At 44.1% G+C, this 24,495-nt stretch overlaps 1 protein-coding gene across 1 annotated transcript; it reads left to right on the top strand.

Moving 5' to 3' along the window:
* Positions 1-1,698: 1,698 nt before the first annotated feature.
* On the top strand, positions 1,699-23,990 carry LOC128085215 (meiosis-specific coiled-coil domain-containing protein MEIOC-like). Its single transcript, XM_052692302.1, has 9 exons — positions 1,699-1,707; positions 3,485-3,559; positions 6,810-6,941; positions 10,369-10,535; positions 13,360-13,461; positions 13,953-15,735; positions 17,911-18,045; positions 18,173-18,353; positions 20,039-23,990. The coding sequence occupies exons 1-9, from the start codon at positions 1,699-1,701 to the stop codon at positions 20,290-20,292; spliced, it is 2,838 nt and encodes a 945-aa protein (XP_052548262.1). The 3' UTR covers positions 20,293-23,990.
* Positions 23,991-24,495: the final 505 nt, after the last annotated feature.

The raw sequence follows: 24,495 nt of genomic DNA, 5'->3' as shown, positions 1-24,495 counted from the left end.
CCCTCAGCCCTACGGCTCATGGGGCTGAGGTGAGGCTGCTGCTGTGCTGTGTGCTGAGGAGGCGGACAGGGAGAGTGTATGGGGATCCCTGAAAGCGAGGTTGGGTGTGAATAAAGGCTGTATTTGCAGGTGCACCACGCTGCATCCTGGCTGTTTCACAGCTGCTAAGTCCAGCTCTGTCTGCTCCCACCCAAGCAACGAGGGCAGTTCGGGTGTTATTGCTTGGAGCTGGAGGTGTAGGTGCTGCTGTTGGAAGCGTGGCTTTTGCTGCGTGGAAGCAATGAGATCTGCGCGTTTTGGCTTCAGAATTTTCTCAGCCGTTTGTGTTTTATAAAGGTGGTGAGTCCTTCTGAAAGGGCTCTTCTGTAACGTGCTGTTCTCAAGCGAGCAGAAACAATTCATGTTTTTTTTATTGTTGTTATTATTTGTGTCTGGATTTCCTCTCTTTCCTCCCCCTTGTCCAGGTCGAACAAGAGCAGGGTTTGCCGTCAGGCTCTGTTTGAAGCTGTTGGGGTTTATCCGTATCCATAAGATGAGTGTCAGCGCTGTTTGTGTTGCCATAACACTGGGAGTGTTTGCACTGTTTCCTCAGTCCCTCCTCAGAGCGTGGCTGGGGATCAAACTGCCTGGAACACTTGTATTCACTCTGTGTTACTGGCGACGTCGGTGCAAATGTGCTCTTCTGGAAGCCTGGCAGTGAGTGTGAAGCTTCCCGCTGTGTCTGTGTGCTGAGGGCCTTAAATTTACCTGCAGCAGATGTGGAGGAGGACGGTTGCCTTCACTCTGTGCCAGCACAGCTCTGTGGAGGGTAACCAAAGGGAGAGCAGTGATAATGGCAGCAAGGGCTGAGGGTTTTTGGAAGGGATGGCCTTGTTTTCTATTGGCTATGATGTCAGGAAGACTGTGTGGAATAACTTAGTATTTGGGGCAGGTCAAGTGCTGTGGGAAGTTCTTCAGTGTATGTTAGCAGTGTTATCACTGGGAAGCGCTGCAGTGATGGATCTTGATGATGATGATGATGATGATGCAGGGGGCTGCAGCATCTCCCCTACGAAGACAGGCTGAGGGAGCTGGGCTTGTTCACCCTGGAGAAGGAAAGACTGCGGAGTGACCTCACTGCAGCCTTCCAGTACCTAAAGGGAGCCTACAGACGGGAGGGGAATCAACTCTTGGAAAGGGGAGATAACAGCAGGACAAGGGGAAATGGTTTGGAGTTGAGGGAGGGGAGATTAAGGTTGGATGTCGGGGGGAAATTCTTTGCTCTGAGAGTGGTGAAGTGCTGGAACAGCTGCTCAGAGAGGCTGTGGATGCCCCGTCCATCCCTGGAGTGCAGGTTGGATGGGGCCCTGGGCGGCCTGGGCTGGTATGAAATGGGGAGGTTGGTGGCCCTGCCTGTGGTGGGGTGTCTGAGCTTCATGATCCTTGAGGTCCTTCCAACCCAAATCATTCTGTGAAAGTGAGGTGAAGTCACTGTAACTTAGTGAGAACACCCTGGGGACAGACAAGATATATATAATCTCTAAATATCATCCTTCTAAGATCTCTAGTTTTCAGTCTGCCTGCATGAAGCCGTCCAGGAACTCTTCTAGAAGAGTTTTCTGATTCCTACTGTAGCACTTGTAGCTGTCATGGGAGCTTTCTCATATTCTGCGAGATGCATCTTGGAGCATGGGAAGCGCCTCAGTGTTATTGCTCAGGATGAGAAATGTATGTTTTTAGGTTTAACTCGGCTGAAGGATAAACTGAGGTTTTTGGAAAGGTTTGCTAGCAGCTTGCTGGCGCCATGCTTTCCTTTTATTTCAGTCTCAAGACTTTGCAGTAATACTTGGCTGATGATGGATGACACATCCCAGCAACTGATCTGTTTTTTTTTTTAATTATAGCAATCAACTTACAAGAATAGCTATTTTATTATTATTTAAAGATGAAAGAGGCTCTGATAGCCTTTTCTGTTGTCTGTATGGATTTCTTAATTTAAACTATTGAAACTATTCAGACTTAATTTAAACTATTCTTTTCCTAGTTTAGATGTTAGGAGGAAGTTTTTCCCCTATAGGGTGGTGAGGCACTGGCACAGGTTGCCCAAGGAGGCTGTGGATGCCCCATCCCTGCAGGCATTCAAGGCCAGGCTGGATGTGGCTCTGGGCAGCCTGGGCTGCTGGTTGGTGACCTGCACACAGCAGGGGTTGGAGCTGGATGAGCACTGTGCTCCTTTGCAACCCAGGCCATTCTTTGATTCTTTATTCTATCATAGCACATGGTGTGAGGGAAGCACCAGTGTTCGTTATTAAGGTTCTGAATTAAGGCATGGAGTTGTAGGGGAAAAAAAAACTTATTTACTAAGGAAAAATGTGTAAAAGGTAATAATCCATATGCAACAGAGGTATTTGACTGAAAGTGGGAGGAGTTGGGTCAGGTGCAGCACTTGATCTTGCAGGAAAGCCTTTGACTGGAGTAGCCTTAACCTTTAACTCTTCTTGCAGGAAGCCGAGGGCTGCATTTGCTCACTGAGTCTTCACAATTACTTGGCTGAGTGAGCCCACCAGGAATCCAAGTGGCAGATGCATCGTGAGCAGTGACAAAAGCATTCGTTTGGGTGAGTTATCTTTCCTTGTAGAGAAACCAAACCCCCAGGGGTACAAGAGGCAACGAGCTTGTTATAAGAACTCCTTTATTGTTCAACTGGAGCGTTGTTAGACCTTGCAGCAAGTAATATCTCCTTGCTGGGTGGTGCTTCCTGGTTACAACTGGAAGAGTTTGAAAGCATGTGATCACCAGTAAGTGGCTGCTTAGAAGCTCCTTTTTCTGTGAGAAGAAGGTGCACGCTTGCTGAAACGACCAGAATGCTTTTTCCCATTTGAGAAACAGTTCCCAACTAAAGGAGTTAATCTGCATTTGCCAGCAGTTCCTGCAAACCTCTGTAAGAAGGAGGCTGCTCCGAGGCCCCTGGGTCCTGAACTGTGCAGCTATTGCCCAGCTGAGGAAACTACAATTCCCATAGTACTTCCACATACTGGTCCTGCAGTGACATCAGACGTTACATGGCACAGACTGGTTGTAAAGCAAGAAGACCAAACATGTAAGCTCGGTGTTTCTTTCACTTCTGCAGCAGGACCTTTGGCAGTGTGAAATCTTTGCTTGCTAGGGGCGGATTTTAGCTGTTGCAGAGCTATTTGGCAGAGCGTGTACCTGAGGTGGCACTCAAGGGCGAGCAACCCGTGCCGTGCAGCTCTGGGATCTCTCTGCCCGGGAATAGCTCCGTGCAGAAATCTCTCAGCGCCAGCGCTGACACTTCGTCTCTATGGGCCGCTTCTAAGCCCGCAGCCCGAAAACCGCTGCTGTTCTGCTGCGTTCGTCCCGCCGTTTGGACGGGTGGAGGAGGGACGCAGCCCCACAGCCTGGCAGCGCCGTGCGTGCCGCCCCTGGGAGGTGAGCAGCGCGGGGCTGCCGGGCGGTGCCTGCGCTGCTTCCCGCTGCCCCACAGCCGCCCGCCTCGGGGGGAGGGAGGGGTGGAGGGCTGAGCAGCTTTGACTCTGCGGGAGCCGCTTCTCACCGCGGGGTGAGGCTCCTGTGCGTGTTCGTTGGTCGGGAGAGGTGGTAGGTGTCCGTAAGGAAGCTGCAAAACAATCCAGAGAAGCGATTTTTGCAGTGTAGCGTTTGCTCGGGTTGCTATGATGCTGCACTTTGAAGCTCAGTCGTTTGTCGGTCCGGCAGCGCTCAGCCTCGCAGGAGGTTGTGTGTGATGAGTAGCTGAGAAACCTCCAAGCACAAACGCCTCTTAACGTGCACCTGCAGAGCTTTCTAGTGAGGGTTCTGCTGTGAGCCTCACAAAGTGGTTGGGAAACTTGAGGGCTCTTGCTGTTGTACTTGAAGATGCTGAAAAACTTGGAGAAACTGAGTAACAGGTAATAGTTCCCCCATTAATTTCTGCTGGGAGACAGTTTAAAGCTGTCAAACAGCACTGTGACCTGATGTGCTCAAGCCTGCAAACCTGAAGACATCTATTTATTGCTTGGGTTTCACAAGCTGGAGAAGTGACCAAGTGGAAAAGGAGCTTTCTATCTCATCTTAGTAGTAGAAATTGAGATACAGGAATCTCTAATGATGTGTGACATATGCTAATCCTTGTTCTGTTAAAGATTTTTTTATTTGGCCCCAGTTGTTGGTTTATAACTTCAAAGGCTTTTATGGTAAAATGCTGAAATTGTCGGTGACTTAATTATATGTTTGTTTAAAAAACAACTCTAAAAACACCTCATTTGGGAGGTTAAATTATAGTTGATAATCCAACACATCTGGACAAGTATTTCCTAACTTTAATTGAAGTTTTGTATTCCTATATGAAAAGTCTTACTGAGAGTATCTTAGTACCAAGAGTACATTTGAAGGGATACCATCTACATCTTGTGCTCTTATCTGTAATATTTTGGCCACGTTTGGATTCGTCGTAGTGATTAGAAGTTGGGGTAAAAAGTCAGTTGTTTACATGGAGGTCCCTTGTGTGTCTCTGCTTAAGTGTGTTTGTTTGCTGCGATGGTGGAGTCATGGGCTGCTTGGTGATGAGTAACAAGCTGCCTTTGTAACACCTTTCCTCAGCTGTCCCAGATTGGTACTGTGAGATGATGGCATCTCACAGCTGAGTTGGGTTTTCTGTTTTTACGATTGGCAGCTTGATATCAGTGCTTTGTAAAGAGCAGTTCTCTAATTGGGGGTGAGTGTGTTTAAGTCTTCTGTAAACCAACCCGTCCCCAGACACCTCCGAGTAAGGCTGGGAGGCCTGTGTTGTTGTGTGCAGATGCACTTAGGAGTAGTGGGACTGCACGCTTTGAAGGGCTTGTGGCGTTGGGTCACGGTCCTGGTTTGCAGATGTTTAATGTTGTGGGATTGTTCTGCATGCTGCCCTTTGGAAGAAGAACCTCACAAAGGTACTGGTGTGCTGTTCCAAGGATAATGCCTTCACGAAGCTGGAACTGAGGAGCAAACTGGGGATCTGTTCTACAACAGACCTTGGCTTGTGGCTTTGTAGAGCAGGTAGGCCTAAATATAACAAGTCCAAAGCAAATGTGCCAAAAAGAGAAGCGAGGGCCTTCAGGCTTTGCAGGGGGTGCAGCCATGTAACCTCATCTCTGGGATCTGTGTCAGTAGGGTGGGCTGTACATACACACAGTGCTCACTGTTGGCAAGGTTCATTTGGAGTTTCTAGTGTTAATTAAAAAAAAAAAAAAAGTATTAATTTGAAAAATGGGAGGATTAGCAGATGTTACACTGGTGTGAAGAGTTGTGGGATTGCATTTCTGTTGGATATTGTGGGTTACGTTGTCAAGATGGGTGTCACTCTTCTGGTGAGCTCTGGACATCTGTGAAATGGGGTGGGGTGAGAACGAGAAGCGGGTGGTCAGTTTTCCCTGCTAACAGAACAGCTTGTTGCCATCAGGTGTTGGGTTGTGGTCGCTCATCTTCTTGCTCTTGGCTCAATGTCAGAAGGAAAAAAAAAAAAAAAAACCACAATAAAAATAACCTCCCACAACTTGAAGCTGTATAAAAATTCAGGGCGTGTTCAAGTGCTCCATGAAAAAATCTGTCAGTTAAACAAAACCCAAACTGGCTGTGCTCCTTTAAAGCATTGCTTCTAACAAAGCTGTAACGTAGCACCCTCAGGTTGTGAACTTTAATGTGACTCCTGCACTGCCTTGAATGCTCGAAGTAGCCACTGTTTTGAGATGCAAATGGGCTGTTTGAGATTTCAGCTATCAACCTGCCCTGTGAGAATCCCGGTTAAAAGGTCAGACAAGATTAACAGTTTAGACACACTGACTGAACAAACCATCGGAGGTGGTGCGAAGATATTACCACGCATCTCTTCTGAAAGGAAGCTGTGTAAAAAGTTGGTGCCTCGGAGCAGTTGTATGCACCTGAATGGCTTCAGTGCTGAGCCTTCTGGCTTAGCTCAGCTTAAGTACTGGGAGCACGATCTTCCTCCTTAGGGGGGCTGCAGGGCTTTCTGCAGAGCCAGGAGTTGAGTTACTGCAGCCCTTCCCTTGCTGTAGGGCTGTATGTTGTACTAGCTGATGTGAGAGCAGCCAGCTCTGCTCTTTCAAGAGGCACAGGTACCTGCACAACTCCTGCAGAGCTGTTCTGCCAGACTTTGCTGTCAGTCTGAGCGCGTTTCTCTGCTGCATGGTGATGGAAATGCTGTAAGAATCCCAAGGAAGCTGACAGTCAGGAGTGGGTGAGCTAATTCATCGTGCTCTTAGTGCCTGTTTCCAACAGGGCCTTGGGAAAGAGAAGAGTGAAAACCTCTGTGTGTGCTGCATGAAATGTTGTAGCAGGTTTGTGGATGGACAACAGGTTGGGTAAATCCGTAGTTCTCCCCTTCAGCCACGTTTGGATGTGGGCATCATCTGACATGATCTGATTCCTTTAGAAGAGCAAATGCTGTGTGAAGTTGTAAGAACTGTCGATGACATGACAGTCGCACATCCCAGCTTGATGTGTCTCGGCCTTTAGAACAGCCCCTTCCCCGTTCATTTCTTCCACCAATTAAAGTTTTGTGTCAGCTAGGAAGAAACCCGACCGTTTTGTATTGTGCAGACTGACTGCTGTGGGCACTGTTTTACTGTACCCTGCAGTGGCTCACGTTGGAGAAATGGCACACATGCGAATTGCAGGAACTGAATGAGCTGCTTATCACTAACAACAGCGTGGGAGATTATTCTCTAATGTTTGTAAATGAGTTTCCTGCCTAACAAATAGGACATTGACAGGCCTGGTAATTGTTTCTTTTTCTCTTTCTGATTGTTTTAAAATAGGTTAAGTCTGCCCTTAAGAATCTGAATCTCTGCTTGGGTGGCAATGCTGCATATGTTACAGAAGAGATCTTGCCTGCTGGTAAGGAGGACGTGGTCAAACCAACTGCCACACGTGGTCATTACAAGTCACAGGTGGGTCCAGAAAGTGAGTTTGCTTAAGGAAACAAACACTTTTATATTATGTTACTTTTTATAACTTTGGGAATCATTTCCAGCATAACTAATATTGAATATCTGCATATGAAACAAACAAAAGAATCCACCACCAAAAACAAAAACAAAAAAAGCAACAGAGAATGCTACATTACAGCTGGAGCAGATCTCACTATTGCTTCGTGTCAGTGCAGGAGATGAAGCCAGATGATGGGGCAGTCAGCACTTGCTCATTCAGGCTGACTTTGGGAGGCTCTTGTTGTCTGTGAGATTTCCCACTGAGTGGGAAGAGCAACTGCTGGAAATTACTTTGGAGAAAGACTCTGGCTATGTGAAATGAATGATTTCAGGTGGTTGTGCTGAAAACAGAGAAACAAAAAAGAAATGCCCCGGAAACCAATGAGTTCTTAATGGCAGTTGGGCTGCAGAGCCCCTAAGAGCAGGAAATGTCTAGCTAATAAATCAGAAAATACATTCAGTGTGAAAGTAACTATAATGTGCAGTGCTGTCACTTACTGGCATTACAAAGAAGTTTGACTGCTGTTTATAAAAAGCATCTGCAACCAGTTCTCTGTAACAGCATGTTCCTCCAGTTTTCGGATAAGTGGCTGTAGAAGGACTTTTTCCTGATTTAGGCCAAATGTTTTTGGTGAGTGTTCGAGTTCATTTACTCCTCTGAGCTTCCCAGAAGTTAAAAGCCCTCTGTGTGCATTTGAAGACATTGTGTGACTTCATAACAGCGAGGAATATCTTGTTAAAAAGCATGGGGGAAAGAAGTTTGCTCAGTTTGGCTTGGAGAGAGCGAGCTTAGTGTGTGCATGTTTCTGTTCTGCAGAAGTGAACTGAAGCTGTGTCTTGTTATGCTTTGAAAGAAAAAAAAATCTGCTGAGATGGCCTATCTGGGTTTTAGATACGGTCTTATTCAGTGGGAGCACTGGTTTCTCATGACTTGCAGGGTGGAAAGAATGAAGTAGGAATCCAAGAGGAGACCATTAAGGGTTGCTATTTGGTTTTGTTAGAGACAAGCATTTTGTTTGCTGATTTATGTTGTTTGAGATTGAAATTCTGAATGAAGCACATCTGTGGCTCTGCAGGCAGCCCTATCTTTGCAGAGCCTGCTAAGGAAAGTTTCACTCTGAAATTCAGCAGAGGACTGAAAACAAAGCAAACTGTAGGAGACAGCACACTGCTTTGCTCCTTTTTTACTGCAGCTTGCTACTAGCTGGTATGTAAAGCACAGAGCAGAGTTTCCCAGTTGTGTAGGAACTTTGTTCAACAAGATAGAAAGAGAACCTCCAGTGTTTTGGAAGTGCTAACAGGTGAGGCAGCACTGAGGGGACAAGAAGTACCTCTTCTGCTGAGCTTCAGTCACATCGTGCTGCACAGCTCATAGCAGCAGTGATTTATGGCCCTGAAAATAAAGACAAATCCATTCGTTACAGATCCTATTTTTAATCTATGCAGAAGTATTTTGTATTTTAGCCAAGGAACATGATTTATTTGTGTGCTGATTCCCTAGGGACTAAACAAGACCAGAGCCCAATGTACTTGCTGATGCCACTAAATTATTATTGGAATTTTAATCTTGGTGAGCTCCTGCTTTCTGAAATGCCACCTATGCGTTGCTCATCAGCCCTTTGCAGAGCATAGTTTGGATACCACACTTCTCATCTGCAAACATAGGAGCTGCTCTGTCACCTGGGCAGTGCTGTGCTGTGACACAGGAAAGGGATCTTATCTCTGCTTACTGACACAGACATTGATAGCATGTTTCTGTGTGACGTTACAGAATGTGTCCAGACTGTAGGGTAAAACAGGAGGAGAGAGAGAAATTAACTTATTTTCTCTTTTAAACAAATGAGGCATGAGAGAGTGCAATGATCAGCAGTGAGGTTTTGTTCTCTTAGGTTACAGAGACATAAATGACTTTCAAAGAAGCCTGTCAGAGACTCCAGAGAGACTTAACACACACAGCTGTGTTCAGGCAGTGTAAATTTCCCTTAAGCTTTTTTTTTTTTCCTGTTCACTCATTAAGAGCTTTGGAGATGCTTCTCCAACAGCAAATGCTGTCTCAGAGTTGTCAATTCTGACCGTGTGAATGTGGCTCCAAGTGTAAATGCAGTTTTTATCTTAGAAGCAGAAAAGTGAGAGCTTAGTACAACAGTTTGAATGTTTGCAAACAAGGCATGCTTGTCACTGCAGCATTGCTTGTTCCTTTCATTTTCTGCTTTTAACACTCTCCAGTATTTGAAGTACATGATTGAGATCTGTGTGTGGTTTCCAAAGGGATTTAGCAAGTGATTATTTTGATCCAGCACTAGTTTGACCATGCCAATGAAAGAGTTCTCTTCTTTCTTTATTAAGCTAGAAAAAAGAGTCAGGCACACTGTGCCTTCTCCAGCCATGTTTACAGTGGAGGATTATGAAGTTTATTTTCTCCTCAGTCTTAGAAGAGGTCTTGCTTTCTATCCTCAGCAGCCAGGTAACCAGAGTCCAGTATGGCTTCTGAACTTACATTTTAGTGGAGCTGTTTTCTTACAGTGCATCCTGGATTCTTCCTGCTGCCCAGTTGTACACACAGGACAGGTGCTGGCAGCAGCTCCAATTCTCTTCCATTAACTTTCTAGTGCTGTACTCTTCTGTGTCTCAGAACAGATAGACCTGGACAGACAGACAAAAAGCTGCTTACTGGGAGGGCTGTTAGAGCAGTGACCTGCACACCATGTCCTTTTTTTTCTTTTTGGTCCTTTTTAACCCTTGTTCCTGTTGCAAATCCTTGACTGACACATCCAGATGAAGCTGGGGATGCTTAGACAACCTGCAGGTGGTCTCATGGCCACAGAAGTGATCTTAGTGTATAAATACACTGGAACTTCCAGTCATTTAATCTGAGAATTTCTTCCTTTTTTTTCCAGGCACTGCTCTCCATTCTGGGGGGTGAAGGGGAATGGGGAACTTCTCTTAACCACATTTTTCTCTATAAAGTTTACACGCATCTCCCCTTCCTTATGTGGGGTTCTTTGCAGGAATATCCTGTGTTGTCAGAGATCTGGCAGGGTTACTGCTCTGCTCTGTTTGCTCAGAAGGGCTGCCTGTGTGCATTTCCAGTCATAGACTGAAAGACTCATCGTGTGAACATCTGCAGTGTGAAATCTGTAGAGAATTCCTGTTACTGTATAGTATAATATTTATTATTTACTTTAGGAGTGTCAAATTAGGACTGTTTTAAGGTAGGGAAACAAGTTTTAAGAAAGGGAGTGAGTTTTAGACTGCATTCTGGTGATTCCCACGTTACATTTTCCTGAAAAATTACTTAGCTTAAGCTATAAAAGGGAGATTTTACTTAGTTGACTTTACTGCTCATTGACCTACACATCTAACATCTATTTTCACCTTTTCAACAAAGGTAAACGGCAAGAAACAAAGTATGGACACTCAATTAATTTCCCCGTTATTAGGAGCAATTACCAGCCCATCACCTCCGTTAGAATCTTCCTGTCTGCACAGTGACTGCTCAGCACGTGGGGAAGTTGTTGGCACCAAAACTCCCTTCCAGGACTGCACCAAAAACCGGTATGTTTACACACAATGGTTGTGTGTGTCTCTATACACTTAAACTTCTTGTAAGAATAATTTTTAAGGAATTAAAAGGGAAACTGTTACATGTGAACGAAAAGCTGATAAAGACAAAGCCTGCCTTCCTTCCCTCCCTTCTCTCCGTGCTTCGCCTCCTGATGGCCCTGCTGTTGGAGCAGCGTGTGGAGGGATGTGAGCAGCAGTTAGCTGCAGGTCAGGTGGGAGCAGCACCCCTCTGCTGCTGGCAGCATCAGTACGTGCAGTGCTGCTCTTGAACATCTGCAGCCTGCTCAGTGTGCCCTTGAAGTAAAGCACTCGAGTGTGAGTTTATACAAAAAATAAATAAACACAAATCGTTGTTGGATGCTGGCTGAATGCAGAGTCGTTTTTGACTTGCCCCATGCGTGATTGTGAGTGATGTATTAAGAGCAACTAAGAGACTTTAAGTGTCGGCTAAAATTAGGTAGTTCTTGTTTTCTTGGCACAGGAGATCAATATTCTTACATTCTTTTGTGTGATAAAGGCTTTGTTTCCCCCTTAATTAAAACAGGTACATTTGAAGTGCTTTCTAAGAAGGCGAAGATTGTTGAGTTCCCATGAAATTTAACACTTTCCCATCTTCACTTCTCTTGGATTCTCAATCCTAACTATTTTACCTTCTCAGCCCTCCGTGGGACTTTTATGAAGTCCTCTGTAGTAACCTCTGAAATCTTGATTATTTAGCATTCTCCATAAATATAAATGCATCACTTTGAGCCTTATAAAGGGGTAAAGATGGTCATGAATTACATGAGCATTGTGAGAAGCAGGGAATTATTGCTTCACAGTACAGAAACTACAGTAACCCCTCAGAATTATGTTCTCCTTCAAATATATTCTTTAGGGCTGTATTGTGTGCAGCAGTTAAAATTATAATGTTGAAATTATTGCAGCTTTAGACATGCATAAAAAATAACTTAAGCTTCCCACTATCTGTTTTTTGCTGATACCACATGATGGCAATATAATACTGCCTTGTTTGTAGGGTTGGTGGGCTGGTGCAGGTTGGCACAGTAGCTTTTCCATTCTTGCTACCCAAGCTGCTGCTGCTGGCATTTCTAGCGTCAGATGTCTGCTATTCAGTACCAGCAAACATCTCAACTTGGTAGGCACCACAAGGATCATAGAGTCCAAACCCTGGCTTTATACCAGACCGCCCCAAAATCAAATACCCCTGCCTGGCCCACCCTGACGCAGCTCCACGCAGTTCCTTTGTCCCTGCAGCTGTCACTGGAGAGCAGAACTCAGTGCTGCCACTCTGCTCCTTACGAGCAGCTGCGGGGCCATGAGATCTCCCCTCGGTTTCCTCTTCTCTGGGCTGAACGAACCCAAGTCCCTCAGCAGCTCCTCACACCCCTTACCCTCCAGACCCGTCGCCATCTTCACAGCCCTCCTTTGGGTGTCCTCTGACAGCTTTGAATCCTTCTCGCATTGTGGTGCCCCGACTGCCTCATCCCAGGCACAGAATCCAGCTCTGGGTCTTGTTAAACTTCCTGCAGTTGGTGACTGCTTGGGCTCTAATGTGTCAAGATCTCTCTGAAGGCCTCTGCTGCTCTCAGACATGAGGTTTGATTTTTGGGTAGTCCTCTGTGGAACCAGGATTTGGACTCCATGATCCTTGTGGATCCTTTCCAATTTCAGATGTTCTATCATTCTATATCCAAGGCAGTCAGTAGTTCCTCACTTTTTTTTTTTTTTTTTAATTAATTACCAGTAAGAAAGAAGAAGTTTGAAGGGAAAGGAGGAACTTCAGAGGTTCATGAGGTGCTGTAAGATAACAGTTATGGAAGACACACATGTTACAAAGAAGTTGAAGTGTGGAGAGGTCTTAATATCTAGTGAGACAACAGTGGCTAATCTTCATTGTGGAAGAGATTAGCAAAGTGACAGTTTTAATTGTTTATCCCACAGCCCTGGTCTTTGTTAATCTGCAGTATTAGCACGAATAATTCTGTAGCAAAACAAGCAGTGTAATTGTGTGGATAAGCTGACACCAGGGGAGGGCTGAGAGAGCTTCAGGGAGGCAGAGATGATTGAGCTGAACAAGAACAGGCAGAGTGAAATTTGTTGAAGCAACATATAGCATCTTAATTAGCGTGTTAAGTTTTAATTAGTTTCTGATATGAAGTTAAATGTCACTGCAGGCAGCTCTGTGAAGGTCTCATTTTTTGCACCTGATGTAACAGCTAGAAGTTGGGGTTATTTAAGGGAAATGATAGTTGAGCACCTTTGGTATTATCAGTAATAATTAAAGCTGTGACCAATCCTTTTCTAAAAGCAGGTTACAAAGGGGCTCAACTGATTCTTAGTAAAGAGAAAAAGGTTAAATTTAAAAGGTGTTAAGATTAAAGTAACAGCTCTTCAATATCAAAGTAGAATAAGTTCAAAACCACAAGATTTTGAGAAGATCATATTTACACTAGAAAGGAGGTGGTCAGAATATGAAGAAATGTTGCACTCTGTTGAACAGCTGCATTGATTGGAAAGAGGAAAATCTTTTGGTGCTTCTATCTCCTCACACAGCAGCAAGAAAAACCTTCTGGGAAGCAACAAGTTAGAAATGCTGAAGGAAATGTTCAACTGGTTTTAGGCTGGAGAAGTCACAAATGCAGGAATAAATTTGTATGTATGTGTGTTGAGAATACATTGAATTCACACGGTTAAGAGACACTGCTGATATGAGTGAAAGGTTAAATGAATGCTTTACCTTTAGTATGTTTTATTTAGAAGGAAAAAAAAAAAAGATTTACTTAGCTATGCTTTTGTTGTTTCTGTTTTTCAGGGCACAGACAAATCTTTCTTATTCTGGCAATGGCCCCGATATGTTTGGCCTGGTGTCGAGCATCCTAGAGGAGCCAAACAAGGCAGAACCAGCTACAGATTGGTCAGTTTATTCTACAGTTCTTATGTGTATCACTTCTACATCCTTTTGTCACCCATGTGGATGTTTAAAATTGCACAGAATTGAGAGATAAAGGGCTTTCTCAGAAAGAAATGTGAGAACTTATTTTTAACTAGAAGTAGCCTGTTAGAAATGCAGCAATTTCAGTCTTCCATTGGGTCACAGCACTGGGGGGAGAGAATGTTTAAAAATAATCAATAGAGAGCTGCCTATAAATCATCACATGCAAAATAGTTGAAATCTACAGTTCTGAATGCGTGTACCATAGAGAACAGCAATGGCAGCCAGATTCCATTTAGCATTTATTTAACTGCAGTAGAGATTTCCTCCCCTTAAATTCTGTAGGAGAGCTGGGTATCCTGAGCCAAGAATGTAAGGGGAAATGTGTCAAGGGCAGAAGATAACCCTGAGACGTGAGCCGTTGCAGTGTGTGAAAACGCACTGTTGCTGGAGGTTTGTTAATTCTGTTACAGGAATTCACTTTCAAGATTGTTGCCACCACTGTGGGCTTCTGATTTAGGAAACAACTGTGAATTCTCAGGGCTTCCATCTGAGCACTCTGTAGGCAATGAGGATTTGATGCGTGCACAAAGCTGCTACCGGGAGCAGCTGCTCCAGTCGCACGACGTGGAGCTGCTGCACAGAGGTTTAGAAGACCTTTATCTGATCCAGTCCTGGCTTTCTCCATCTGACCCCTGCACTCAGCCTGACAACGCTCTGAAAAACGGCCATCCTGCAAACTCCTCTTTGGAAAACAAGAATTCCATTCTCCAAGAAAGGTGCGCGTTTCAAAGCACAGATTATAATCAGCATTGGAGCAGAGATGAGCAGATGAGCTTAAATGGAGACTTTATAAAAAATGGTTCCAGTTTTAGCACCTCTTCTCAAAACAGGATGGAAGATAACCCTATCATTCAGACAGGGTGCTGGAGAACTGAAAGAGCAAGAGGCAGCGTGATGAGAAATGGTGTGTATGAACAAATTAAACATTCTCCTGATCTTTCTAATCAATCTGTTGGTGACTCTTGGGATGAAGTGCCCCAGAACAGCCACTTCTTTTCTAAAAGTTGTGAAAGCTTTACAGCTGCTCAGAAATCCCAGTCAGCTGTTCATCCATCGCTGTATTTTTTCAGTCAACCAACGAAGGAAAGCTTTTCTAGAGCAACAAACAGAAAACCACGGGAAACCCATGTGCAAAATGGTCACCAAAGCTTTACTTTAGGGGATGTTTTTAATAATAATAATGAATGGAAGAACCACGTTGGTCCTGAAGAGTACACTCATAAAATTTCTGAGTTTGATTTGTCAGTAAGAAATGGGAATTACTTCTTGTACCATGGACATCCATGGCGGGATGGAAAATCTTCCAGTCCAACAGCTGCATCAGGTGCTGTGTTTGGAAAGCAAGTGGTAACGAGCACACAGTCATCACCTGGAGCTTCAACCACGTCTGGGGGCTCCTCCCCACATCATCCTATGGCATATTCCTCTTATTACTCACAGACCTCACCAGTCCTCCCATTGGGAAAAGGTGGAAGGTTACAAACATCAAACAGTATTTCTAACAGTTTGGGAGTTTCTAATTTCATCTCAGACACTCAGAAGAAAATGAGCCCTTCTGGACACTCACAGCATGATTCTTTGACTAGTAAAGAGGGGCAGCAATGCAAATTCCCTGTTAGTTTTTCATCCAGCTGGTTGACACAACAGAATGTTTTAAGTGAAAACCCTGAAATGTGCCACAGGTTTCAAAAAAAGCAAACCCAGGAAAGCAGGAATAAAGATGATAGAAGAAGCAGAAGGAACTGCATTCCTCATTTTGGATATGCAACCCCAAACTGCCAGCAGTACAACATGCTCCAAAAGAGCCATGAACAGAATGGCAGTATCATGTCAGATTTTACCAGTCCTTCTTTTCTTCCTTCCTTCCCATTTATGTCTGATTTTAAGCAAACTCCCAGCTTTTTTCCATTTAACCACCATCTGTTTTCATTAGCAAAGAACTTCAGTTTTCCTCCTTCACCTTTTGCATCCTCAGAACTTGTTGATCTTCTCCGTTATGATGATTTTAACCACTTGAATCCCTTCATCAGTGACCTCTTTTGTGGGGAAATAACTGCCCCATATTTTGCCTTTCCAATGCCATTTAACAAGTGCAGACCTCCCAGGAGCCGCAGCGGACCTTCTAACGAGCTTTACACCCAACTGGAGGAGTGCTATGAGCAGTGGAGGGCTTTGGAGAAAGAGAGGAAAAAGGTAAAGCATCGGTGACAATAACTTTTGGTCAAAGCTAATGATTACATTAAGCATCTCACAGGGAATGGATACCCTGGCATTCCTCTTCTTTTGAGGAGGAGACTCTTAGGTTATTTTAAATGCTTAAAACACCATCCCAAAAAAACCTGCTTTGAATATGTTTGTATTATTTGGCATGACTGCTTTTAAACCGTATGTGTCTTCCAAAGTCTTTTTCCACTCAGGGCTGCTAACAACATTTTTCTCTATGAACCTGCAATATTTGCTAACCTAGAATCATAGAATGGCCTGGGTTGCAAAGGAACACAGTGCTCATTCAGTTCCAACCCCCTGCTGTGTGCAGGTCACCAACCAGCAGCCCAGGCTGCCCAGAGCCACATCCAGCCTGGCCTTGAATGCCTGCAGGGATGGGGCATCCACAGCCTCCTTGGGCAACCTGTGCCAGTGCCTCACCACCCTCTGGCTGAAAAACTTCCTCCTCACATCGAACCTAAACCTCCCCTGTCTCACTTTAAACCATTCCCCTTGTCCTGTCACCACCCACCCTCACAAACAGCCGCTCCCCCTCCTGTTTATACGCTCCCTTCAAGTACTGGAAGCCCACAATGAGGTCTCCCTGCAGCCTTCTCTTCATGCTGAACAAACAAGCCCAGTTCCTTCAACCTTTCCTCATAGGAAACACTTGGAAACACTCCTGTTTTGTGTTGTGACAAATACAGCCTGTTGGTGCAGGACTGGGACTTCAGCTGAGTCATTTGGGATGACTGAATTTGTCTTGATCTCATCAAGCACATTTGTGTTTGCCCGTAATTGACTTTTCTGCTAGAGGTTTCCTTTGGCTAAGTGCTTGATTTTTGTGGTTAAGCACTGAACATGCAGGTGGCTTCATTAGTCAGTATAAGCTGTTCTCAGTCCTGCAAGTCAGCCTCCATAGCATGGTTCACATTCCTGCAGCCAAAACACCTTCTTCCCAAAGAGGATGACTGCGTCTGGGTTGCCTGATAGGAACGTGCCAGATCTGCATTCGTTGCTGTTTGTGGGTATTGTTTGGGAGAACACTGGTTGGCAGGGATTAAGACTTTGTGAGGAGCTGTTCTAACAGTCTGATCTGCCCAAGGACGGGGCTGAGGCCTCTGTGTCAGTGCTGTTTATGTCATTAGTGTATGTGTAGCTCACCTTTACACTGGTACACAGGAGGAGATTTTAAGTTTCTCAGCCTGCATGCGTTTCTGAGGAGGATCAACAGAATTTTCCTCCAGTGAAACTTGCATTTAATTCCATCTTGTCTGATCAGCTGGCTGCTTCAGTTCCCAGAGAGCTGTGTTGAACTTCAATGGCAGTGAGCTTCTTTCCTTCTCTAAAAATCTCACTCTTCTAGAGATCTGTTACTTAGGAGCAACTGTGATTTTGTACTAGTACTCTGTACTTGGTGAGGGCTGTGGTGTTAATAAGGATGTCAGTAAAGCAGAAAGGCAGCACATGTTGAAATGTAAGTGTGGATTTAGCCTTAGCTTGAACAGCAGCATGATATCTAATCTCAATCCATCGTACACTGAAGAAGGACCAAGACAGAATCCACTGCTTGCTCTGCCACCTTTTATTCCAGGTTTAAGAAGTTTCTATGCAAAAAATAGTCACAGTGGTGCTTTGTCACTGCTTGTGTTACATCAAGTTTTGTCCAGTTCCTTTCTCACTGGGAAGCTCAGCAGTTGTGCTGATGACTTTTTGAGCTGATACCGGGCTATGTTAAATGTGGCTGATTCCTGATGTCCTTCAGTTGAGCTGTGGTGGTGTGTTCACCTGTTTCATTTAATCGATAATCCAAACACGTAGCATTTGAGAGATGCAGTGAGAGACATGGATTTAAATGCCTGGGGTGCGCTGCCAGAAATTCTATGCCTCAGTCTGTGTCCCAGGTTAGTGAAAATGAGGTTGTGCAGATTCGAGTGCTGCCTAAAAGCATTTCCTCTAAAGTAGAGCTGAATTAAGGAAGTATTCCTATCCTACAGCAGCTGGTTGCATACCTAGAGACATACTTGGGAGCATTTTACTGTGAACACAGGCAGAAGTAAAGGTAGGAAACTCTTCCATTCTATTTGAAAATTCTTAAGCAAATGGCAACGTGGATTTTCACTGTAATTTTCAACTGCAATGTTATTTCCATTTCCCCTGCAGACTGAGGCTGACCTTGCAAGGAACTTTCCAGGGAGGCGTGTTTCTAGCTCCAGTAACACTCCTGTGTCTCAGCTCCCTGCCCACCCATCACGAGTGGATCGTCTGATTGTAGACCAGCTCCGAGAACAGGCCAGGGTGAGTTTTCCAGCAGGGAATCACAGCACCAGGTGAAATGCTTGGCTTCCTCTTTGTTTTCAGTTGTTTTGGTCTAATAGAGTTGCCGACACGTGGTGATTTTTGGTGTTTTCAATGTGCCTGGTAGGTGCTGACCTTAATAGGGAAAATGGAAATGCTTTGTGGTGCCCCTGTGCACAGTAACGTGTCTGCTGCCTTGAAACACCACATGGAAGCCATCCACGTAACGCAGGCGCGGCGTAAGGATGAGGTTGTTAATGCTGTTAATCCCCAGAGACAAGGAGTGCTGCGTTACAACAGTGACAAAGGTAAGAGCTCCCCATTCCAGCAGCTCCAAGAGCTTTTTTGAAGATTTAGTTGTGGAAAACATGTAGTTTGAAATGCATGGTGGCAATGATTTATTGCATCTTCTGCAAAGAAGTTACAACACTTACCTCCACTTGTGTAAAATTAAGCTGACGAGATTTTTTTGCTTTGCTTTTACTATTTCAAACACTTTGAAGCCTTCTCTTCCTTTTTAAAATATAACTGCAAAAACTGTTTGGTGATATTATATAAAAATAAGTAGCCCTATAAATCAAAACATGCTTGTTTTTAAACAAGTTTAACTTTACGTCCTTGCTATTTGACTTTCTTTTCAGCTTATAAAGTAATGAATGCTGTGCTTCTGCATAGTGTCTATGTTATCTAAATCACAAAACTGCCAGAAATTACACTTTCTAATTCCAAATTGCTGTTGAAGTAAGGCCAGATTAATTTCCAGCTGGAGTGTGTACTCCTCCAGAGGCTTGTGTGCTGTTCTGCAGTTTCATTGTCACCAAGCAAAACTGCTTCTTAATTAGACAACTTGCTTCACAAATTTGTCATAAATCTGCTTTCTAATGGTGACTTTGAAAGCATGTTAATTGCTAGGAAGTTAATAAACTGTAGCTTGTTTTCTATCATAAATAGCTGTAGGAAAGCACTTGTTAGAAAATAAGCCATGTGATACAAAGCTGTGGAAAGCAGCATGTTTTACATCTTTAGTTTTCCACGCGGTGGGCAAAGTTGGCTTCCTGAAAGCAAAGTGTTAATTGGAAGAGATGTGCTTAGTTCACAGCAGCACAGTCTGCCACAGATTTTTGTCTATTACCAATGATTCAGTACCAACACAACCACAGAGCAACTGCATTCCTTTCCAAGAGTTGAGGGTGAGTGGAAGCTGCTATTCAATATGATGATTGCACAGCTGATATCTCCTGGTATTTGGGTTTCGGAGGGGAAGATGATATTTTTGGAAGTAAACTTCTCTCAGATACACTTTTTGAGGGGGATGTTCCTCAGCCTCACTGCCATCCTCCATTGGATCCTTCCTCAGCACTGCTCTGCAGTGTCTGACTTCCTGTCACTACAGCAGAGATGGCAGTGCAGCTCTTTGGCATCCAGCAGTTTTTGAGATAGCCCTCCTTGCAGGAAGGAAAACTGAACTGTAAAGTGTCAAAATGGTTGACTTGTCAAAGCAAAACACCTTCTTAATGATGTCGTATCCTTAAATGTAGTAATCCTATGAGCAAATCTATAAGCTGATGGCACAGCAGAGCTCAACTGTGAGTCAGTGCCACCAGCAGGTAGACAGCAGGCACCAGGGATTGCATGGAGCTCACTTGGCTGCACCGTGGTGGGCAGGCTTACTGATGGTGCTTGTGTGATACCACTGTATCATTGCATTTCTCCTGTGATGGTATCAATTAAATAGGCTTAATTATTCTCTTGCAGCGATGATGGGGAGTTAGTCCAGTAAACTCTGGGCACAGTCATGGTTGCTATCAGTGTGAGGTGTTGTACCTATGGGTTGCAAGAGAAGAATAACTGAATAGGGGTTCAACAGTTACAGTGACAGCACAAGATCAGCTGTTTCTCGATCAAATGTTGTGTACTGATGGTGTTAAATGAATTCAGGCAGCTTTTCTATGTACTGTTATGACTTTACCCAGAAGGCATTTTTCTGTTGCAGATGTTCTGGCTCTGGCAGCTGCCATTAAAGGGCTGGCTGCTGCCACACGCAGGGCTCGCACTGCGTTATGGTGTGCATTACAGATGGCTTTGCCAAAACCCTCCCCAAGCAGCCTGGTAAAGCATGAAGCTGAAGGGACGTCACAAGAGCTTTGTACTCTGAGCACAAGCACACGAGGATCCGCCAGCATGGAGAACAACAACACAAGAAGCAGAGAAGAAAAGCCTGAGGAACCCATGAGGATTCTGGAATGACAGCTAATAGTAATAATAATAATAGAGGGGGGGCAGAAGGCCGAGGATGGGGGGAGGAGGGTGAAGTGGCCTGTTATACTGACAGTGTTTTCCATTGGTTATGAGAAAGCAGGAAGCTTGCAACAATTGATCAGGGCTACAGTTCTGTTACTGTGATTCTGCATCCCTTACTGGTGTTAATGCAGTGGTAACATTGCTGGTATTACAATGTCTGCTATGTTAGAATGTTAAGAGGAACTAAACAGTAGCTGAACGTTTCCTTGTCTGCTTATCCAAAGCTCCGTACCAGCTGTGATTCAAGCCATGACCTGAGAAACCAGAGTGGTGGAACTTAATTCTCCTTTCTGTGTTAATGGTATGGTCCAGCATGCTGAAAAGAGGGGGAAAAAGTCATTTGAAAGGTATTTCATTCGGTGTTGATTTGTTCTGCATCATTACGTAGTTCTTTTCAGTGCCAAAGTGATCAGTAAGTGGGTTGCATCCTGTCATGGAGCAATCCATGCTCCTGTGGTGTTTTTCAGTTGAGGAATTTGGGTTATTGCTATGTTTGAGAATAATCAGCTTTTAATGGTGGTTCTATGAGATGCTTCAGCATTTGTGCTGCCAGATTCTAGCTAAACCAAGGTAGATAGAGCTTTCCTATGTCTTAAACCAAGTATCAGCAAGTTTTACATCTTAAATACAAGGATTTTGGAGACTTGCAGTGAGATGCATGTTGACAGGAGACTGAAAAAAAAATAGTGGCTCAGGATTAGAAAAGAGATTTATTGATTTCTCACTGGGTGAGAAGCCAGTAATTGCACAGCCTAGTGTGACTTCACTGAAAATTGCTCTGTGTTATGAACGTGTGTTCGTGGTACCACAGATCTCTGGAAACATTCCATATTTATTTTCATGTGTTTATTGAATGTTTATTTAAAATTCTATTTTAATAATATAAAGTTGGATCTTTTGCCAAGCCTTGAAGATAATCACATTTAACAACTTACTCAGGAAACATGTCTATTGTTATATCAATAAACACGTATACATAGGGATTTCTGGGGGGGAGGGATGTTTGCAAGATATTTACACAAAGCTAGCTATATCCTAGGTTACCAAAGCTGCTCAGTGGTTTGTGTTCTGTGTGGAAGATTTCACACACTGCATTGCTGTTAGCTGGTGTCCGTTCTGTGGCTTAGACAATCAGAAGTGCTGTGTGTTGGTGTGAATGTTCAGGGTGAGAACTGGAGCAGAATGAGTGATTCCAGTTTTCTTCTTGCAGCACGTGAATGTTTCAGTGCTTCAACAACTGCCTGAATGCAACAGCACCACTTCCATGTGACTGCTACCCAGCTGTGGCTCTCAGCTATTGCTGCAGTAATGAATGGCTTTGGAGAGCAGTTCTCACTTGCAAAGTGAATTAAGCATAAGGGAAGTTACTGAGAGGTATAAATAGAGATGCATCTGTGTTCCATAGCGTTCAAAGTGCAGTTTGACCTTTTGTGGGTAAATCCTGAATTGTTTCCAATTATTGCACTTGTAGAATGTTTGAAGGCAAAGAAACTCGGGGCACTGGAGAGTTGCTTTGAGTGTGAGGGTTTTCTTTGTGCAGGTGCAACGTTTTGCCCAAATTAAGATGGTGAAATTGGCTTTTGAGAAACCGATCCCCTGTTACACAGCTGGAAAAGTGGAGTCTGCAGTATTTCAGCCCATGGCTAATTTTTAATTGTGATTACTGCACTGACAGGAAGGCAGAGCTGGGAAGAACAACCGTGGTCCTGCAGGAGCACCCTGTAGCAGGGTGTGTATGGAGCAGGGTCCACCTTACTGTGGTGCTGTGCATTAATCATTACTCTCCAGGGACGTGTTCTCAACTGATTCCTAATGTTGTTAACGTGCCTTCAGCAGTTTGTTTCTGAGCACAGTAAGTAGCAGGAGGCTCACCTCTGTTTTGCACTGCTGTTTAATTACCTGTTTACAAGGAGTTACAGTGTGGCTGCGTCTGACAACAGCTGGGGTTGGCTGGTAGTGCTGTGCACCACTGCTGCAGAGTCACAGTGCATGGGATGTGTATTTGCTGCACTGAATTGTTGGTGTGGATAAGGATAATGCTCCTGGCTTTAGTTGCTGATCATCCTCACAGTTGCTGACTTCAACGAGAGCAAAGCTTTGGGCTGTTAGCTCACACTTAACTCGGAGAGGTAACTTCATTTCACAGTCTGTGTTTGTTTCTTATTTATACTGTTTTCTTCCCATTTGTGAAGCAATAGGATAAAATTACTTTGCTTTGTTTCCATAAGTAGGTCTACTGAGATACTTAATTTATTTCTTTTCCTGGGCTGATTTTTTTGCAGTTTACACTTTTTGAATGAGTTGTAGCAGTGCTACAGATCTGCTCCCACCTAAGGAAACAAGACGCTTCAAAGTCCCCTCTCGAGTCCCAGTTATTGCTAAGTTAGGTGTTTTTTCATGCAGTGTGGATCTGTCATGTTTTAAAATCCCAAAGTGGGAGTCCAACACAAGGTAAAACATGAGGCTCAGTTACTTCTGGGCACTGCAGTAGCCATTGGGTTCTTGTGATTTGGTTCTGCTGTTTCTCAGAGGAAGGCCCTGCATCAGAGCCAGGATGTCTTTTCTGGTAGCAGGTTTGGCATCCCTGCTTTTCTTCAGATTCCACAGATACCTCTGGAAATTAAATGAATCTGGTGGGATTTATATCAACTTACACTAAGAAGTTTGCATTACTTTGTCTCCAATTTCCCTGGAGCAACAGGCAGGGAGGCAGTCTGGGCTCGTGCTCTTTGTCTGCCTGGGCTGTTTTCAGAAATGTCTGGCAGACTGAATTGTTCCTGAGCTGCTCTTGTTGCTTTTTCTTCCCAGGCTGAATGTTTTTCTTTGCTGTTGGTATTCACTGCTGCCATAAACCTCCCTACCTGGGCGTGCATCTTTTGGAGCTGATTTGCCTTACAGCACAGAGGCTATTGCTCTGAGCTTCACATAGGATGTTGGATTTTGTTGTTGCCATGTTTGAACTGCTACAGAGGTTATGCAACCAACAAACCTTAAGCCTGTATGAATTTCTTTAAAGCTTATTTTCTTACCTGTTTCGAGAGCTGATTTTGTTTTACTCTATTCAGGGGTGATGATGTCAGTGCTGCACTTTGGAGCAACCCTAAGCAGTGGTGCTTTGAGGATTTTGCTCCTAGCATCATTACTGCCCTGCTGATGTATTTAGTTCTACTTTATGGCCCCACTATTCTATGTTATCTTTGTAGTGTCCTTAAGGTGGAGAAAACTTCTTCAGGATTATTAAGTCTTAAAAGCTGTATGTGATGTTGGACAAGAATGACTGTTGCACATTGGTGAATGTATGAGAGCTGTGGACTTTGGGATGCATGTATTTAATTAATGTTATTTTTAAATAAGTGCACTAGGCTACTGAAGAGATGGGTGCTGTGGCCCTGCTTCCACTAAGCCAGCAGCTTGGAACACTGGCTATCAAGAAACTACAGCAAAGTGTGTTCCTGACCTTGATTTTGTTTCTCTCTATGCTGACAAACATGGAATTAACAGGATTGTTTTCCTCCTAAAGCTGAGGAATGGACCCACAGCAGGAGCTTTGGCTGAATTGAATGCATGGGTTTCATGAAGGATTTTGCACCTTGTTTCTCTCCCACTTGCTTGGACAGAAATGAACTGTAGCCATCTGAAGGCCTTCATTGCCACCAGCACTCCCTGTTGTTTTGGGAATGCAATATGAAATCAGGCGTCACTCACTTTTTGTTGTAGGTCACTTTCTAACTTAAAAAAATATATATATATCACTTTGCCAATCAATTTCAGTTACATAAAATGGGAGGTCGTTATTTTTCTTCATTAGCAATACTGTAATCAGAGGTGCAAAAAATGTGTGCTGTCTGTGCTTTTAGAGACCAGAAATACCTGGGGCTGGGAGCAACTTGAAAAAACGTGGGCAAGTGGAGCTATAAATCCTCTCTGCTTGTTTTCCTTTCTAATGCTCATTTGGCAATTGTTCACATTTGGTCTCTCAGAAGAGGGTTAGAAAGGATGAACAATCAACTTGCAGTCCCTGCCAGCTGGAAATTACTTTACATTTTTTAGTTGTATGAAATACAACCAGTTTAAAACTCACTTATGCACAGTAATAACTTACTGAGCATAGTTTTTTTTCACCAAATTAGGCTGCCTCCCATTATATAA

The sequence above is a fragment of the Tympanuchus pallidicinctus genome, unplaced genomic scaffold, assembly GCF_026119805.1.
Source record: "Tympanuchus pallidicinctus isolate F22 unplaced genomic scaffold, pur_lepc_1.0 scaffold3, whole genome shotgun sequence".
Taxonomy (NCBI): Eukaryota; Metazoa; Chordata; class Aves; order Galliformes; family Phasianidae; genus Tympanuchus; species Tympanuchus pallidicinctus.
Note: the sequence above shows the minus strand (reverse complement) of the source record. Positions and strands in the feature narration are given on the sequence as shown.

What these genes read in the sequence shown, in the direction of transcription:
- LOC128085215 (XM_052692302.1), top strand. An exon ending in GTGGTCATTACAAGTCACAG is followed by an intron (nt 6,942 to 10,368) that starts GTGGGTCCAGAA and finishes TTTTCAACAAAG; the next exon opens with GTAAACGGCAAGAAACAAAG. An exon ending in CAGGACTGCACCAAAAACCG is followed by an intron (nt 10,536 to 13,359) that starts GTATGTTTACAC and finishes TCTGTTTTTCAG; the next exon opens with GGCACAGACAAATCTTTCTT.